The 18,729-nt window shown below is 37.8% G+C and overlaps 1 protein-coding gene across 5 annotated transcripts in view; it reads left to right on the top strand.

Moving 5' to 3' along the window:
• The window catches only part of ARID1B (AT-rich interaction domain 1B), a 440,617-nt gene that overhangs the window by 260,724 nt on the left and 161,164 nt on the right, over positions 1–18,729 (top strand). For 4 of the 5 annotated variants that reach the window (XM_023206077.3, XM_023206081.3, XM_023206082.3 and 1 more), the window contains exon 5: positions 3,919–3,960. The exons of the other annotated variant lie outside the window; for it this stretch is intronic. In XM_023206077.3, the coding sequence (XP_023061845.2) occupies positions 3,919–3,960 (42 nt within the window). The remainder of the gene's footprint in view (positions 1–3,918; positions 3,961–18,729) is intronic. 5 annotated transcript variants of the gene reach the window in all.

Genomic DNA, 18,729 nt, shown 5'->3' on the forward strand with positions numbered 1-18,729 from the left:
ACCTCAATCTTTGTAAATGAAGCATAGTCTTCTATGTTCGGCTATACAATAATTTACTATAAACTTAACTCCCTTGGCAATGAAAATTTCGTTATGTTCACTTTTCACTGTTACAAGCAACTCCAGTAAACATCGTTTTAAATTTATTTTTATACTTCAGGATCAGTGGAATTGTTGGGGTTAATATGTAATCGTATACGTGTGCATTTTGATTGATACTGCCAATTGTATTTTATTCCAGTATATATTTTCATCAGCAGTGCAAGGCTATGATTTGAATAATTACCCAAACCTGTGTATATGTTGTAATTATCACAATGTTTCATCTTTAGTACAATATGACTTTATTTGTATTCCTTTAGTTATGAGTACGGTTCGTTACACATTGTTATAAATGGACATTACTTCTCACTTTAGTTCCTCTTTTTGTGACAGTGTGATACTGATTTTAGAACTATCTAAGAAAAATAAATTGCAGCATAGTTTTGGCATTGCTTTATTTTAATGATAATGCTGCTAGAATTAGTATACTCTGTTTTCAATGAGTGCTTTACATTGTGAACATAAAAGGACTTTGAAAGTGAAAGAGAAAGGAAAGTACAGCCAGTTTTACTTCCAAATTCATGAATTCTCGTTTTCCCAGTTTTCTTACTGGAATGATTGGAAATTAAGGTGATTTGTGTTATTTTTGGTGGAGGTGGGGCATAGGGTAATTGGGAAAGAGATGTCAATTGAAGGTTTTTGTGCTTTAGGAGAGTGAGGACTGTAAATGGCTTAGCTGCTGCTGAACTTTACAGATTGAACTTTCACAAAGCTCTTAGAGGTTCTTTACAAATGGAATCCTTTTAGGCACTTGTGTTATAAAATGTTGATTGTAACATTTGAAATAAGTGTGATTTAATGGAAAGGGCCTTGTCTTTGGCTTTAGGAAGTTTCTACTTTATCTTAAACCTGCCCCTTCACACCTCTGTACTTCAGGAACCCTTGAAAAGTTCTCATTGAACTTTTCCCATTGAAAAGTTCCCATTGAAGTGAAACATGGGTCTCATCAGAGTATTCAAATTTGTCTCTGCATTTGTTACAGCATCTGTGTGGAGGAGGAGAACGTTGGCTATTATGTCCTGATTTTACATTTGATTAAACCTGTGACTTTTTTTTCTTACTGCTAATTTTAAGTCTCCCCATATCAAAGTTTAAAAAGAAAAATGACACAATGAATAATCTTATCTTTCATTTCTGAATTAGAATTTATCTTTGACTGTAAAATGGATACTTAAATACATTTCACTCAGATATTTATACCTAAGCTAAACTTATCACTTTGATTTTCTTATGACGTTAAGCACAAAACATTGCACTTAATAAATATCTGGAAAGTATTTATTATGAATGAGTGATGGTTTTTTTTAGATTAGAGCAGATAAATGCAGATTATAGGCAAAGAATTGATATTTTAACATCAACGCTGTATCTTCCCAGTGCAGTATCCAGTCTTTCCATTGAGAATTTACCGGAGTTTTTCAGTTGTATGTTCTTGTTTTAATCGGATTAACACAGATCTACTTCTAGTTTATGAATAAGAATGATAGGTGATTTTGGCTTATGAAATATAGTTATTGACTTTTTTGTTGTTCAGATTTATGACAAAAGGAACAAAAAAAGCTTAGCTGATTTCGGCCGGGAGCTTTAATGACTGCTACCTGGAAATCAAGTGTGAAAGTTGAAATACTCCTTTGCTCCCACTAGAGGGGGATTCCTTCCAACTTAGGTAAAAATGCTCTTTAGACCCAATGTGAAAACCTTGTATGACATTGATATTCCCTTTGTATTAAATTGAGGATAATCTCATGTTTTTAAAATCAGCTGATTTTCTGTAGTTACTGATATTAAAATCTTACAGAAATAGAGGATGTAAAGGCTACTTGAAATAGGGTACATATGTATTTAAACAACAGTGCTTTTGAACAAAACAAATACTTTTGTAGAGTTGCTATAATTAAATTCGTTTAAAGGTATATTAAAAGTTTCAAAACAACTCCCCCAGCCCTGCTGGAGATAGAATCTGGGGTGAAGGGTGCCCTGGTGAGAACTGGCTCCCTCCTCCCACCCCCAAGGTCTGTCACTGTCTCTGTCTGCTGAAATAGCCACAGGGAGAGTTCTAAATTTCACACGAAAGCTTTGATTTGCTCTCACCTCAAGTTGTCAAATATATTAAAGCCTTATCTTTAAATAGAGCTCTATTTGCTATTGAATTTTCTTGTTACATTGACTTTTTATAATATGATAAAATATGCAGAACTCACACTCTGAAGATTTTTTTTTTTTTGCAAAGTTAAACTGTAATATATTTTAAAAATAATTCTATATGTGTTAAAAATAGCACATCAAGGGTGAGGTATGCAGATATGATCTATATGTGTAATTCACAAGCAAATGTCATATGATGTTCACAATATTTAAGATTCAGCAAATTTCCTGTTCGTGCTTTTCCTTTAAAGTCTCCAATGTTGATTAGAGGTTTTAATTTTAAAGATAGTTGAGGTTAGTAATCTAGCATTGTGAAAGTCAGGGCTTGGGAAATTCAAATATGTAATCTTTTTTCCTTTTCTTAAATGAAAAGTAGATAATAAGGCCTTGTTTCTAAATCTAACAGCGTTGAAAATTAAACTGTAAACAGAAATGCTGTCAGTGAAACTTAAAATGATTTTTTCTGCTTTAATTGATCCAACATTTCAGTCTTTAGCCTAAAATCATATTTGGTATCGGCAACATATGGTTTTCTATGAAAACGAGGCTGCATATCTCCATCCCTAATGGTAGTATCTTTCTTTTGCTTTCTGCACCAGCCTCTGCCAGTGCCAGGGGATGGTCAGTGAGCCTGGCTTTCAGTGAAGCAGTTGGAGAAGACAATTTGCTTCCTTGTTTCTTTTTTTGAGCCTTTTACTTTCATACTGGTTGAAAGTCTTATTGTCATGGTCTTCCTTTCTATATTTTCTTTCTGCAAGGGAAGAATCCAATTTTGTTTTATAGCAGGATACATTAGACAGGCCTATATGCCTTCTACTTAAACACCTGCCTAATTTTAAAAGGTTTAAAACTGACAGTGAAGCCTGTTACAGTCTGATACTGCCCGCCCACCCAGTCTTCCTCTTTAAAAATACTCAGATGTGTTCTGTTGCCTTCTTTCCTTATTCTTTTGCATCGTGTATTGGTACTTTGCAATAGTCAAAGTTAAAAGCTTTACACACCACACTGAATAATTTTGTTTAAAAAACAGTAATTATCAATACACATCTTGTTCCTCGCAGGTTTTTAAAATTCATGTTAATGAGCTCTGTCTTCTAATGCATGAGACTGACAGGCAGTCTTGAAGTTTTGCCATCATTTCACAACTTGTTGCTTAGACTCTGCCTGCCTTTTCCAGAGTATTGCTTTCAGGAGCTCTTGCTCTGCAACATTCCAGAGACCCAGCGCTGCCCACTCTGATCTGAGCAGGACAAGAATCTACTGGTAGCACATATGCGTAGTGAGGTTGCCCTACAAAGGGCAGCTTCCCCTCGCTGTCTGTCAGTAAAAGATCAAAAGGCATATGCAACATGTGATTGAAGTGAGAAGGATGATTCTACTCACTTCCTGGATTGTTTTTGAGGAACTTCAACCAGTACGTCCACATGATGGCAGATGGATTCATTTGATAGGAGCTCCCGCCGTCTTATAAAACTGAAACCCAGACGGTGACTGGGATTTCAACCCAGCTCTCGAAGATACTCACAGATCTCTCTTTCTTGACAACTGACATACATTGAATGCCAGTTTTCTCAGAACTCTCAATTCTAGGCCATGCCTGTGTCTGGTTTCTGTGGCTAGACTCAGAGGTTTTTGATAGTGCCTAAATTATGTTTTTCCTTATGATTTCAGGTTGAAGTCTTGGCCTCGGAGGATACAGCCTTTGGACTCAAGGTGTGTAGTCTGATGTAGTTCATTGTGAAGGTTTTGTCAGTTCCTCCTAGGTGGATTTGAAGGCTCAACAAAAGAGGACTTACTTTTTTTTTAATCAAAGTACTGAGGTTTAAAAATCTTAACAAGTTTAAGATTTATCTTATTGTGATTAAGTTTAGACTGTGGTAGTATTTTCGTTACCTTCTTTGTTGTGGAGAATATGAGAAACAGTACAGGAAAACAAGAGTTTCGTTTAGTAGTAATTCACTTTTAAATTTCAATTCGACATAGCACAAGATTTACTTAAATTTTGCCCCAGTTTAGGGGCACTGAATTGTAAGATGTTATAAGAGTGCTGTATTTAGTTCAGAGCTCCAGTGTTATTCATTGATTTATTAAACATCCCTGCTTCAGACAGAACCCCTACAGTCCAGTTACAACCAGATTGAAAACCCAGCTCCTTCCCGTGAGGACCTCATGACCAGTTGACAGATCTAAGCCTATAAGCAGATAAATCATCCCACAGGGTGGCTGTATCCATGCAAGAAACATGCCAGAGGCTGCGAGTCAGGTGGAGTGGAGAGTGGCAAGGCTTTCTAGGAGGTGGATCCCTGGGCCGAGTTTTGAGGGCTTGGGTTATATTGAGGCAAGAAAGGAGGGCAGGAGAAGTGAGAGCTATTTTCAGGTAGAACAGCCACCATGAAAAATATCAGAGGAAGCTACAGGTAGTTAAGTTCTGCCTGTGTAGCAAGATCTGACACCGAACAGGTTAAAGATAATTTTCTCCTGTAGAAAATGGTAAACTATTAAAATATTTTAAGCCAGGTAGTGGTCAGATTTGCAATTTAGACAGATGACTTTGGCCACTTTTTGGAGGATGGATTAAACCAGAGACCAGTCAAAAGCAGTTGAATAGACCCGGTAAAAGTAAACACAGGCCTGAGCTGGCATAGTAGAAGCAGTGTCAGAGGGAAGAGGACTGGCGACCTCAGTATGCAGGGTCTGGTGCCTGCTGGGGTGTGCAGAGTAGGAAAAGACAGGAGGGACTGTATGGTGTCACTCTGAGATAGAGAACACAAGAGGAAGAATTACAGATTTTTAAAAATTATATCTTCCAGGCCTGAATTGTCGATCAGATTACTTACCTTTTGTATATATTTGCTGATAATTTTTAAATTTGTTAAATTTTGAGTAAATTGGGAAACATTTGCCTTTTGTGCATATTTGCTGATGCTTTTTAAATTTGTTAAATTTTGAGTAAATTGGGAGACACTTATTAGAGAACTCTGATTTCATTTTCATATAGAGGTATAGAAGTATAGGGTAGGTGCCATCAGTTACTTTGGAAGTCAGTTTGGGAGAATAGGAAGGTTGGTAGAAACTATTACAGAACACCAGGTATTGTTGACGACCCTCACGTGACTCCTCCATGTGTTACATCTTTGGCTTGAAACCAAATTGGATTATTTATATATTTTTTCTTTTTACCATTTTTCATCCTATGTGCTTGACATTTTAAAAGCCCAGTCTACCAGTTGTGCAGTAATGACAGGTAAGATGACACTATAATACTACCAAAAGCAAAGTTTCTGAGGTTACAAATGTAGCAAGATTTTACTTCCTTAAATATATATAAAGAAAATTAAATTAATACTTTATAAATACTTGATAAAACTCAAGTTTGTAATCCTAACACATTTTTTATGTTTCTGTATTTGCCAAAAATTACTAAAAGAAATTATTAATTCTAAATAGAACCTAACTCAATATTATTTACAGTATTTAACATGTGGTTGTCTTGTGAATTTTTCAGTTTTTATTTAATGCCCAGCATGCATGTGGGATATTCATTGCATTTTTAATAAACCTGTAGGGTCAGTTCTTATGAGCTCATTTTCATAATCCTTCATACTTACTGAATATGCAGCAATGTTATAGAAGATTAGTGTAGCCAGCAGCCCTCATAGTCCGCCCTGCTGTGTGAAGGCTCCGCGTTTGTTCTGTGGCCAACCTAACAGATTCCTTTTGTAGCTTTAACTTTTTTTTTTGAAACTGGGTCTCATTCTGTTGCCCAGGCTGGAGTGCAGCGGTGTGATCATGGCTCATCGCAGCCTCAACCTCCCAGACTCAAGCAATGTTCCCGCCGGCCATGTGCCACCATGCCTGGCTAATTTTTTACAAAAATTTGGGTCTAACTATGTTATCCAGGCTGATCTTGAACTCCTCGCCTCAAGTGATCCCTGGTCTTGGACTCCCAAAGAGTAGTGTTGGGATTACAGGTGTTAGCCACTGCTTCTGATCTCGTAGCATTTAATTTAATATGTTGAAACAACAGTGAAAATTTTTTTCAGCAATCCAGTGACTTTCACAATAAGAGATGCTTTTAGCTTTTGCTGATCTATCTATACCGAAGTGTTTATACATCTAATTAAAAATGGGAAATTTGACATTTTACCGCTTCATTATCTGGAAGTTGGCAAGTATATTTTTGAATTCCAAAAATTACGTTATTTCTTTTTCTTTCTTTTTTCTTTTTTTTTTTTTTTTTTGTGACGAAGACTCGCTTTGTTGCCAGGCTGGAGTGCAGTGGTGCGATCTCAGCTCACTGCAACCTCCACCTTCCGGGTTCATGCAATTCTCCTGCCTCAGCCTCCTGAGTAGCTGGGACTACAGGCGTGTGCCACTACGCCCACCTAATTTTTGAATTCTTAGTAGAGACAGAGTTTCACCATGTTGGCCAGGATAGTCTCCATCTCTTGACCTCATGATCTGCCCGCTTCAGCCTCCCAAAGTGCTGGGATCACAGGTGTGAGCCACTGTGCCCGGCCAAAATCACCTTATTTTGTGAAGGTCTAAGTATTCAGCATTGGTCAGGTTTTTAAACACATTCACAATTGGTGTTCCTTCCTGTTTTTATAAGCACTGGGAAAGGTAACTCAAGTGTCTGAGTCACAGCGGTAACACATGCTACCCTCTTGGCAAATGCACAGAACACTTCTGAGCCTATTGGATGGAGTGTGGGTCCCATGTATGTCACTGCTCCTTTTAGTGATGATCTTTAATGAGCCTTAATCTTTCTGTACTTTTTTCCTACTACTTCTTTATACTTGTGTGCTTTGCCTTCTCTTAAGCAGAATTAAATTTACAAACTTAATATTGACTTAGCACGAATTTGTCAGTCTTACTGGAAGATGAGTGTACATGTTGGGACCCAGCAGTGGGAACGACTTATTTTTGTATGTGCATGTGGTGAAACTACAACCCAGGGAAACCAGTGTGCGGTCCTGCAAAACTGCCATGACTATTAGGGTTGATTCGAGAGTAACTTTTTCATCTAGTCAAATGGCAAGTATCTGTGTTCTCCTACTTCTTACATCTTAATTTTGCACAAATAGAGATTCATTGTTTTGTTAGGCTTATCTCATTTAAAGGTAACTTAGAATTTGAAATGCTGAAACTGTTTCACAGTATAGTAAACAAGCACTTCCGCTCTTTTCCAGTGGTGCTAGTTTTTTCCCTCTGAATTTAAGTAACTTTTATTTTCTTGAGTTTGTTTCTATACAGGTATAATTAAGATAATTATTTTTAAATTATATCGTTTTATAATGGAACAAGAATTTGAGGTGAATAGAAGAGGTGCTTCAAAATAAAAAATGGGTGAATACATGCCTTTATTGGTAAAGTTCTGCAAACTGTAGACCACTATTCTTATTTTCAGCTTTGATCATGATTTGAGTATATTACAAAGCTTATAATTCTATAGAAAAATAAATCAGAAGTCCCAGCAGCCACCAACATGGGTTGGTTCTTTTTATAGGATCAGTGTGCCTTGTATATCATTAATGAACTAACTAAAGCTGCTGGTGATAATGGGATGATATATCAGCTAAGCATTTGTATGTATACATATGTGATTATATTACTAAACATAGGGAAAAGACTAAAACATTGACTTGTTGCTTATGGATTCTACATATAGTAGTATAGAAAATTATAGTAAGGGGTGTAAACAAGAAAGGAGTATGTAAATTAGCCCGGGGTCATTAAAAAAACATGTAAACATAACTTATTAATAAACTTCTTAATAAATTTCTTAAGAAATCTTATTAATCTAATAAGTTACTTCAAAATTTCATGACTGTGAATGTTCTTCGACTTTTGATTAGGTAGCTAAGTCCAGAATTAGAGAAAAGCACGTTTTTATTTAATCCACTCTCATATGAGATGTGGACACTGTTGTTATCCCCAGTATTAGGTGAGGAAACAGGAACTCAGAGTTTAGAACTTGCTCAGGTTCACACAACCGATCAATAACAGAACTGGAATTTGCATCAACAAGGTCAGCCCCAGCACCTTGTCTGTTTTCTGAATGCCCTGAGAACTGATGGAACTGATAGGGGGTACCCTGTACCTGCCTCTCACTCTTTACTCCCCATCTTCTTAGCCACCCTCATCTCTGCCCCACTCAACTCCTCTTACTAAGGTCCAGAATGACACACCCAAATCTAGCAGAGCAGTCCACTACTTGCCCTGTGCCTGCCTCTTTGCGCTTTTGACCTAATGGACTTCCTTGGCGCACTCTCTTCCTGTGGCTTCCTCAGCAGTGTTTTGTTGGTTCGCCTCCTACAGGTCTGGCCTCAATTTCTCAGACTCGTCTTCCTCTTCACAGACAGGCAGTAATGCATTTGTTCAGGACTTCATCCTAGATTCTCCTTTCTGCTACATATGTCACTAACAGCCCACGTTACATCTTCCCCTCCTTCTCCAGGGTGTATTCTTAAATATCCTGCTGAATGAGTGAATTATGCATAAAGCTATGACAAAGATGAAAACATGTATCTCTTGTTCAATACAGTGTATTTCCTGGGGTAAATTCTTAGTGCTTGCGTATTTGACAATAATGTAATTTGGTTATCAAAATAATTTTTAAAGACTTTTCCCTTTGAAAGATGGAGGGACAGAAATATGTACTACCAGTTTATTCATTTGCTATACCTGTCTTCCAGTTCTAAATGGACATCAGAATTCCAGAAAATCAGAAATATTTTGATAGGGTGTTTTGGCTGGCGTGTTCTTTGGGAGAAGAAAACTCTGAATTTTATGACTCTTTTAATAATATTTGATATAAACTATTAAAAATACACTTGGAGAGGTCAGTTGAAAATGAATTACGAGGATAATCAAGGGGAAGCATATTGTATTGCTCTCAAAAAGAATGAGAAAAAGAAAAACGATGCAATTTACGCTATCATTGGGCCCCACAAGATCATAGGAGCCCTCCACTCCTTTTCTCTTGAGACAGAGTCTTACTGTGTCACCCAGGCTGGAGTACAGTGGCGTGATCTCCACTCATTGCAGCCTCCACCTTCCAGGTTCAAGTGATTCTCCTGCCTCAGCCTCCTGAGTAGCTGGGATTACAGGCCTGCACCATGACGCCCAGCTAAGTTTTTTGTATTTTTAGTAGAGATGGGTTTTTACCATGTTGGCCAGGCTGGTCTCGAACTCCTGACCTCGAGTGATCTGCCCGCCTCGGCCTCCCAAAATGCTGGGATTACAGGCATGAGCCACCTCACTAAGGCTACACTTACTTTAATCCTCTTTGCTGATAGTTTTTAATATTTGTTTTAGGCACCTAAAATTTATTACTACAAAAGAGAAAGGTCTAAGCTAAAGTATCTGAACATAAGATGTTAAAGTAAATCCTAGACTTGTATTACTTTTTACTTGTATTTTGGTTGATTAGATATCTTAGAGAAAAATAACATCAGCATTCAAACTGGTCTTCCAACCCCTAACTAACATAGTCCCTTAAATATCCCATGCCCTTTGCTGCCCTTAGCTTCCCTCCAGCCTAATCTCCACCTTGCCTTTCACCTAAAATGCTTACTCTTCCTCTTTCTGCATTTCAAAATCCTGCTTTCCCTCCAGGCTCCATTCTAACCTCCCTCTTCTATGATTTGTCTCAGCATTGGAGCCTTCTGAGTGCCATCCTCAGAGCTCAACAGTTCTCACTGCCTTTAGGACTCATTTGGAATTTCTCAGCTACCAACTTCTTTTCGTGTTCTTTTGTATTTGGGAGACAGCGTGATATGGCCTAGCCCAATTCCGTTATGTGGCATTTTCCCCTGAAATATGGTAAGCTTAGAAAATCCATTTTTCATCTTTTTATATCCATATTGACTTTCACATGGTAAACAGTGAATAAGTACTGATGATTATCTAAGAGTTTTACTGATAGTGTTAACAATTATCATTGCTAAGAGCATAAAATGTGTGATATTAACATGTCCCTACTGTATTCTTCTCTATTCTGGGATTTCCTTGCCGATTCTCCCGTTATCTGGGCTAATATGTGAGCTTGGCATTTCCTATTTAAGCTCTGTAATGCCCACCTGAAGGAAGACATTCATTGTTAATGTTTGTTGAAGCTATTGAGTGAGTATGGCTGGCATCAGAAACTAGTTGGTTCCTTTTAACCTGGCTTATCTTAAATACATTCATTAATCAAGTTCTGCAGTTATATTCATTCATATCATTCTACTTCTTTCCACTGCTTTCCATTCAAACAAATATCTATGGGATATACATGTTATTTGTCAAGTACTAGGGATGCAGTGGTAAGAATAGTAAGTCCTTGCTTCCACAGATCTTACATTCTAGACACAACTTTTGGAATGATCTGATGTCAGGGAAAAATCCAAGAAGAGATGCAAACTTTGGATATAATTGTGTGCTTTTCTGTTAATTGTCTTAATTGAATCTATTTATTGTATTCTACAAAATGGAATGTCATTCCAGTTTGACTTAAGGAAATTGAAGGATTAGTCACTGGTAAATATAATTTCAAATAGAATAAAAGTGGAAAAATTTATTTTGTCATTTTAAAATAAGGTATTTTCAATTGTGGAAAATACATAGCCTGGGAATCATATTTGGCAGTGACTTAAATCAAATTTGAGCTGCTTTCTGTCTTTTGACATCTGATCATTATGAAAATATCTATATTTCACTTCCCTCATACAAAAACAAAATGATGCAGTCTATAACTATAGGATTTATCATACTGGCTAAGGAGGAAACAGAAAAAAATACAATGGCAGCCCATGTCTGAATGGGTCTCCTGGCTCAATAACCAAATAATGACCCTTGGGAAAAAGCGGGAGGTTCACTTGTAGCTTCTTTTTCTGATCCACCTAACTTAGAGGGCTCCTGTTTGAATTATGTTAAAAGTCCATTTGTTTGTAGTCATTTCTGACTGTGTGTCTTTTGTTACATTTTTCCAGCTTTAATCATTTCTCATTGCTCATTTTGGTTCTGTAGAGGTGTGCTATCCAGTGTGGCAGTCACCAGCCATGTGTGGCTAAAGGATTTAAAGCTAAATCAAACTCAGATAGCATTTCTTTAGTTGCACTGGCCACATCTTAACAATTACATGTTGCTGGTAGCTGCCACACTGCCATAGTGCATAGAGAGAGCCGTCCATCTTAACAATGAGTTCCGTTGCCTGAACTGGTCTAGAAAATACAGGTTCCAAGTATGTAGATGACACAGACAGCTTTTAGCATAACACATTTCACAATTAGAACAGTCATTTAAAAAATTGTTTTAAAAACTAGGGATTTGAAAAGATAGTAGAAAACGGAAGGAATTTGCTTTTTGGGTAAAGTGCTATAAAGCAGAGGGGATGTTCTGCTTAGGAAAGAAATAGAAACTATTACAAAGTTGACAAGTTTCATTAGATTTTGAAAATAGAAAAGTTTTAAACAGGGTCATGAAATTTGGCATCCTTCTAGAGTGACATTTGTAATGGGTCATTAATTCATTGATTTGCCTAAGATATGTCCCCAGGCTACCAATATATTATTTTGGATTTAGAATGTTTAGTTTTGCATTGTAAGATTCTACCCAATAAAATAGTTCTTTCTTTTATGAGTGTAACCACATGAAAACATATACTAATCTTCTGTTTAAAAACATTTAGCATATGTATTTTTTGTCAAGGTGCATTAACTCTGGTTCTTCTCTACTCTTTGCGTCTTCTTAGCAGGACAGTGTTTTTTTGGAGACAGTCTCTTGCTCTGTTACCCAGGCTGGAGTACAGTGGCGCGATCGATCTCGGTTCACTGCAAGCTCCACCCTTAGCGGGATGTGTTTTCTAGTGAATTTACTTGGCTAACTCTCTGAGTGAGTGTGACTTTAACTTAGGTGGAAGTATATTTAAGATAACCAATGTCATTGAAACAAAACTAGCAGTTTTTTTGAATTCATAATCTTATGAACTCATATTACTTTTCATAATATGATTTATTTTTAATCTTTTTTATTTAATTAAAATCTATTCAGAACCTTTAGAGCAGTAGAGGACCAAGTTTATTCCATACTGTTTCAATATTGACTCAAAATTAAAATTATAGAATATATATTGTTAAAGCAAAAAATTTACTATTTTCTCTAAAAGAAAGATTCAAGGGGGCGTGGGGAGAGGAATCTGCAGTGTTTCTCTAGGACCTCAAGGGTCTCAAGTTCTCCCGGATGTGGGAATCCAGGAATCCATATTGAGCTCTTCTCTTCTTTTGTTAGAAAATTTTCCAGCCTCTGCTTCTGCCATCTGCTGGTAGTTCAAACAGTTACATGTTTGAGTTTAAAACAAATTTGCTTTATTTTTATTTAGAAACGATTTTGGGAAAATACTTTATGTATATTTACTGTAATATTTTGATGCAGTTTTCTTTGTTAGGTTTAATTATCTTTTGAAGGGATATTTTAGCTTTTTTTTCCAATTCTGTCTTTAGAGGAATACACAAGTCTAAAACTCAGAAAAGACAGAAGACTATGAGGCCAAAGCATATGCAGTGAAGAGGCAGGGTAGAGCCCTGTTAATGAAAGGCCTTGAGTGGCCAATGAGGAGTTACTTGAGAGCTGTTAGGGGTCTCACCTGATGTCTGGCTTTGGATTAAATATGGAATAGGAATTTTTTCCTGCCATTTTACAATTAATACTACTTGACTGGGAGTTGAACACACCCATATTCTACTGTAAGTCACATTGTAAGGTTGGAGAATTGATTTCTAGACATCATTAAATTTCTTTCCAGCCCTAAAATTCTGCGGGTCCTTAATGCTAACAGGCTTCCTGTATTCATCCAAAGTGCAACTGTTTTACCATTTATTATTCTTCCATTTCTTCCTGCTGATGTTTCATAGACTAATGTATTCTCGTTGTCTTGAGAAAAATAGAATTTTGTCGTTGTGTTGTTGTCCACAAACAAATCCTTTCATTAAGTGAATCCAGGCAAAAATTTTTAAAAGAAAGATAAAATATAGGATTTTTATTTTCTGCCACCTTTAATCTTCTTTCCTAATTTCCTTTAGAGCTGCCTTGGCCAGTTATTTTTCATCGTTTTCTCAAAGAGAAAATGTAACCTAAGATTTTTCCAATTTCTTTTTTTCACAATGAAGAAGGCTGAGGGAGGCAAAGTGACTTATTTTAGTCACTATCTAGTGGTAAAACTCAACTAGAAGTTGCTGCTTCCCAGGCCTGTGCACTTCATTAAAAAATTCCAGCAATGTCTGTGTTGTTGTTGTTTTTTAAATCAGTCCTCTCAAGTTTAGGAACTCTATATTAGGTTACATCTTACAGAATTGACATTTCACAGCTCAAAAAATGGTGTAATGTTGGCAATTTCATATGGTTCAACCCAATGTACTAGGACTCTAATATCATTTTAGATCAACTTTCAATAGTGAAAACAGGCTGGGTGCGGTGGCTCAAGCCTGTAATCCCAGCACTTTGGGAGGCCAAGACGGGCAGATTATGAGGTCAGGAGATGGAGACCATCCTGGCTAACACGCTGAAACTCCGTCTCTACTAAAAATACAAAAAACTAGCCGGGCGAGGTGGCGAGTTCCTGTAGTCCCAGCTACCCAGGAGGCTGAGGCAGGAGAATGGTGTAAACCCGGGAGGCGGAGCTTGCAGTGAGCTGAGATCCGGCCACTGCACTCCAGCCTGAGCAACAGAGCGAGACTCCGTCTCAAAAAAAAAAAAAAAAAAATAGTGAAAACAGTATTTTTCTTTAAAAGTGGTTTATTCCCATTGGAATGGGTATGAGCACACTCTGTGAAGTATTAGGTGATCGCAAGATGTTTGTGGAGGACATGAGAGTACCCAGTAGGCCACAAAGCCCAGCAAAGAAGGTGTGATGTTTCCAGAATATGTTTTGGCATTATATGCAAAATCAGAAGTAGTATATTATGATCAAGGGAATTCTTAGTGTAGTAGAAACTCTATTTCTTCTGGACCAAGTATTCTGTCAGGTGATGGTAGATGGCAGAGTGTTTAGATAGATTCATTGACAGCATGGCGACTGTCCCAAGATCTACTAAGTTCACTGTGCAGAAATGTTTGCCCTGCCCTAGTGGTGGTGAAGATATGGTCAGTGGAGGGGACCATAATTTAGTATAGTTTATGCCTGCCTTTGTCAGATTCTGTTCATTTTTGTAAAAACATATTAGGAATTAAACATGGCCTCACATGCTATGTGTCTGAAAAGTGGTCTTTTCAAGAGAGCAAGGAGTTATGCTGGAAGCAAGCTTATTTACTTGTATAATTTGGAGTTTGATTGACTCCCTTTTTCTCTGGGGACATTATTTTGGCACTAGTTTTTGAGGACTTAATTTTCTAGTAATAATAAAAATGCATATATTCTCTTATCCCCACCCTCAAACACCTGTTCATTTGGGACATGCACATATAATTAGAGGCATGTTTCGGGGCTTGCCTGTAAAATTCCTTTGCATACAGTTACTGTGATCATATTAATAATAATCAAGCTGCTTGAGATTTTGTTGGGAAGAAGCAAAGAAAATATCCCAGGGAGGATGGGGGTGATTTTGATTGCGTGTGTTTTAGGTTGTCTGCACTGCCAAATTTTAAAGCAGATCCTGTTTCTTCAGATGGTGAAAGCCCTCCTCCTTCCCTCCTCCTGCCTTAAATTTGGCTTCTTCCCAAGCCATGTCAATTTTTGCAAGTCAGTTGAGAATGTCAACGTGGCTGGTGTTGAAAGAGCCAATATGTTGGAAGATGCTTAAAGCCAAGTTGAACATTTATGTGAATTAAAGAATATATCAGGGATGATTTTTAAAAATCAGATTTAGATTAAGAAACCTGTTGAATTAATACTTGCATAACAGATGTATCACTGATAAATACTTGTAAAAGATATTCCCAAATAAGCAGTAAAAGTACCATTTTACAACCGAAGTAATGCATCCTGTGGGTCCATTTGCAAAGATATGCCAACAGAAATGCATGCAGAGCTCTGAAAGTGATAATGCAAATAAAACATTTCACATTATAACTTAAAATAACAAGTTTGGAAGCAAGAAAAAGTCTGGGAGACTATTTGTTTTGTCTAAATTCTGCTTTTACTCTGGTCTTTTAACAGTTGGCTTTTGATAATGTATTATTGCCTTAGTGTGTTCCTATGTATTGAAGGAATACATTGTCTGACAGAATTGTGGTTGACAATATTACAAGTTCTAAATAATAAGAGTAATAAATATCATGTCTTGTTTGCTTTGTTGTCATAGTCGCCTGTTCGCATGCTTTCCCGAATTCGGCTGGTGTCTTGATTACAATGGAATCACTAAGCAGAGAGTTTTGCCGTCTGTAATGTATTCATTTGTGCACAGCCACAGCAGAGCATCCATGCAGCCCGCAGTGGCTCTGTGTTCCAGTGTGCCAGGTCACCAAGACTTGCTGCCTTGAGGCCAGGCTCAGTGGCTCATGCCTGTAATCCCAACACTTTGGGAGACTGAGGTGGGCAGATCACTTGAGGTCAGGAGTTCAAGACCAGCCTTAGCCAACATGGTAAAGCCCCATCTCTACTAAAAATACAAAAATCAGCCAGGCGTGATGGTGGGCAGCTGTCATCCCAGCTACTTAGGAGGCTGAGGCACAAGAATCGCTTGAACCAGGCAGTGGAGGTTGCAGTGAGCTGAGATCATACCACTGCCCTTCAGCCTGGGTAACAGAGCAAGACTCAGTCTGGAGAAAAAAAAGACTTGTTGCCTTGATTTACTGCTCACTTTGCCCAGCAAGGCCACTCTGCCCGGGCTGATTCTAGACCCTGGCCGAGGTGGGGTGAAGCCTTCCCTCTCTCTGGCCTGAGTGCTCCTCAGGTGTGACCTTCCTTTGGTAGCTGGGCAGGTTTCTGCTTGCAGTAGGTGTGGCCTTAGATGGCCATGTGAAAAGGAGGGGTCAGTGTGAGGAACAGGAGAGAAGTACGGAAGGGGAGAAGTACAGAAAAGAAGAGAAGGGGAAGGGCGGGACTGGCCCTTGAAATTGGCATAGAGGAAGTTAAGTCCTACAGGAAATTTCTTTTGTTTTCCCCTAGCTACACATGGCAGTTTAAAGCATTTACTTGGCTGTTTCTTAAGAAGCCATGTACATTTGTATTTTTATAAGAAATGTCTCTTAACCTCCCTTCACTCTTCCACAAATTAAATTTTCCTTTCAGAATATTTATTTTTGTATCTCATTGAGGAAGAGGGGGTGTGAAGAACAGAACAGCAAATGAATACATATTATTTATAATGAGAATTGGATATAGGCTTAGATTGCCTATTACACATTAAATATCATGGTAAAGTCAATAAAATTTTAAGAAGTATTCTAAAATTATTTTCAAACAAATTTTCGAAACATTTCTAGAATTTCTTTTTAAATCTTCACATTACTTATTAAAGCTTCTCACATTGTATTCCTATTTTTGTCTTAAGTTTTAATCTCCTTATAAAAGGATAAGTGTCTTTTCTTCAGTCATCTTAATGTGTTAACCTGCACTTCATATCATCATGATTTTCACACATGTACTGAATGCTGCTGCAGTCCAAGAATAACAGTGCATGGCCTCCAAGGAGTAAGGGCCCCATGGACCATCAGCCCCAGCATAAGGAAGAGAGACACTCTCAGTTGTGGGGTGTCCCTGCCCAATTCAGCCCCCACCTCACTGAGGGTCTTCCACCCCCAGTTTCCATCTCAGATGTCCAGAAGGGTGGGAGGGGCCAAAGGAGCTCCACCTTGTATATCATAAATCCCCCTGGACCCAGTCCCCCCACAAGGAAGAACAACAGATAACTCAATTTAAAAAATGTTACTTGTGGCCGGGTGCGGTGACTCACTCCTATAATCCCAGCACTTTGGGAGGCCAAGGCGGGTGGGTGGATCATGAGGTCAGGAGTTTCCTGAGACCAGCCTAACCAACATGGTGAAACCCTGTCTCCACTAAAAATACAAAAATTAGCCGGGCATGGTGGTGCGCGCCTGTAATCGCAGCTACTCAGGAGGCTGAGGCAGGAGAATTGCTTGAACCCAGGAGGCGGAGGTTTCAGTGAGCAGAGATCACGCCACTGCACTCCAGCCTGGGCAACAGAGCGAGACTCTTATCTCAAAAATAAAAAGTTACTTGTGATAAGTGAATAATTTGGGAAGAAGAAATCCTGAGTTTTATGGTGCAGAAGGTATTTCTTTATCATGTAGACACTTAGAGGGCTTCGATTTTGGTACTAAATAACCTTCATTTAAAAAGTTAATTTTTTTGTTTTACCTTCATATGAATCCTGTAATAGTACTTCTAATGACATCATACTCATAAAATGACTTTTTTTGTTTTCTGCTTGACAGTGGAAATGTTTATGATGTGCTATGTAATATGTGCAAACATCACAGGCACAATATTAATAGATGCATGTATATGTGTGTCGCACAGTAAATATTTCCCATTCACATATGTATGCATTCTTCCCTTTTACATAGGAGGCACAGAGAAGTTGACCTCCCTAAAGGATAAGTTCTAAAAGGCAGGAAATGGAGATCTGCCAGGCTTGTTGGCTAGAGTCATGGACAAGAGCAAGGCCTGTCTGAACTGCCACTCAGTTTTTATTCTGCGCATTTGCAGGGCTGGTGATTAGAGTGGCTTTCGCCCAATTATGCTGTGATTATTCTGCTGCACTGTAATTGACTGGGGAGATATGCTAATACCTGTCATTTGGGATGATAAAAGATGAGCGGGGGACGCAATGCATTATTTAGCTGGCTGTGTGATAGATGAGGGATGCGCAGAGTGCTTTAATTGCTGAGAAGAGAGGTTAAGCTGAACGAACGGATGAATTAGAAATGAGTTTTTTTATGGCTTGTGGAAAAGTGAAATAAAGGAAAATGTGCCTTAAACTAAAACAGCAGATAGAAATGAGCACAACGAAACTAGATCTTCCAGGCAGCTCCCTTTATCCATTTAAATGCTAACGGAAAATGCAGTTTAGAATTCAGTAAATAATAATCGGAATAAGAATTTACAATGTATTCTCATATTAAGCAAAAAGAAAAAATATGTTAAAGGAATCGTTTTTATTTTAGATGACTATTTGTAATCTGTAACCTCTTAAATTCACACTGTACTTTAGGTTATACTGAAATGTAATATGCAACAATTCTGAATTTTATACTTTGTATCTTTTGAATGTTTGAATGCTAGACTTCTTGTACCTGTGTATCTTTCAATAAATGCAGGCAGAGGAAAGCAAAAAAAAAAAAGATGAATATTTATAATACCAGGAGAATGTAAAAATATAATTAGAGAGCATACAGATGATTCTTGAGTAACAGGAGCTGAGGCAGTCGGTACAGTCCTCATGCGCCACACACTTAGGTATTGATATTTTTATGCAAAAATAATTATGGAGAGTGGTGTATTTCTTTTCATGTTGTTTCTTTTGTCACATGATATATTAG

Source organism: Piliocolobus tephrosceles, chromosome 5, assembly GCF_002776525.5.
Source record: "Piliocolobus tephrosceles isolate RC106 chromosome 5, ASM277652v3, whole genome shotgun sequence".
In the NCBI taxonomy this organism is placed as follows: Eukaryota; Metazoa; Chordata; class Mammalia; order Primates; family Cercopithecidae; genus Piliocolobus; species Piliocolobus tephrosceles.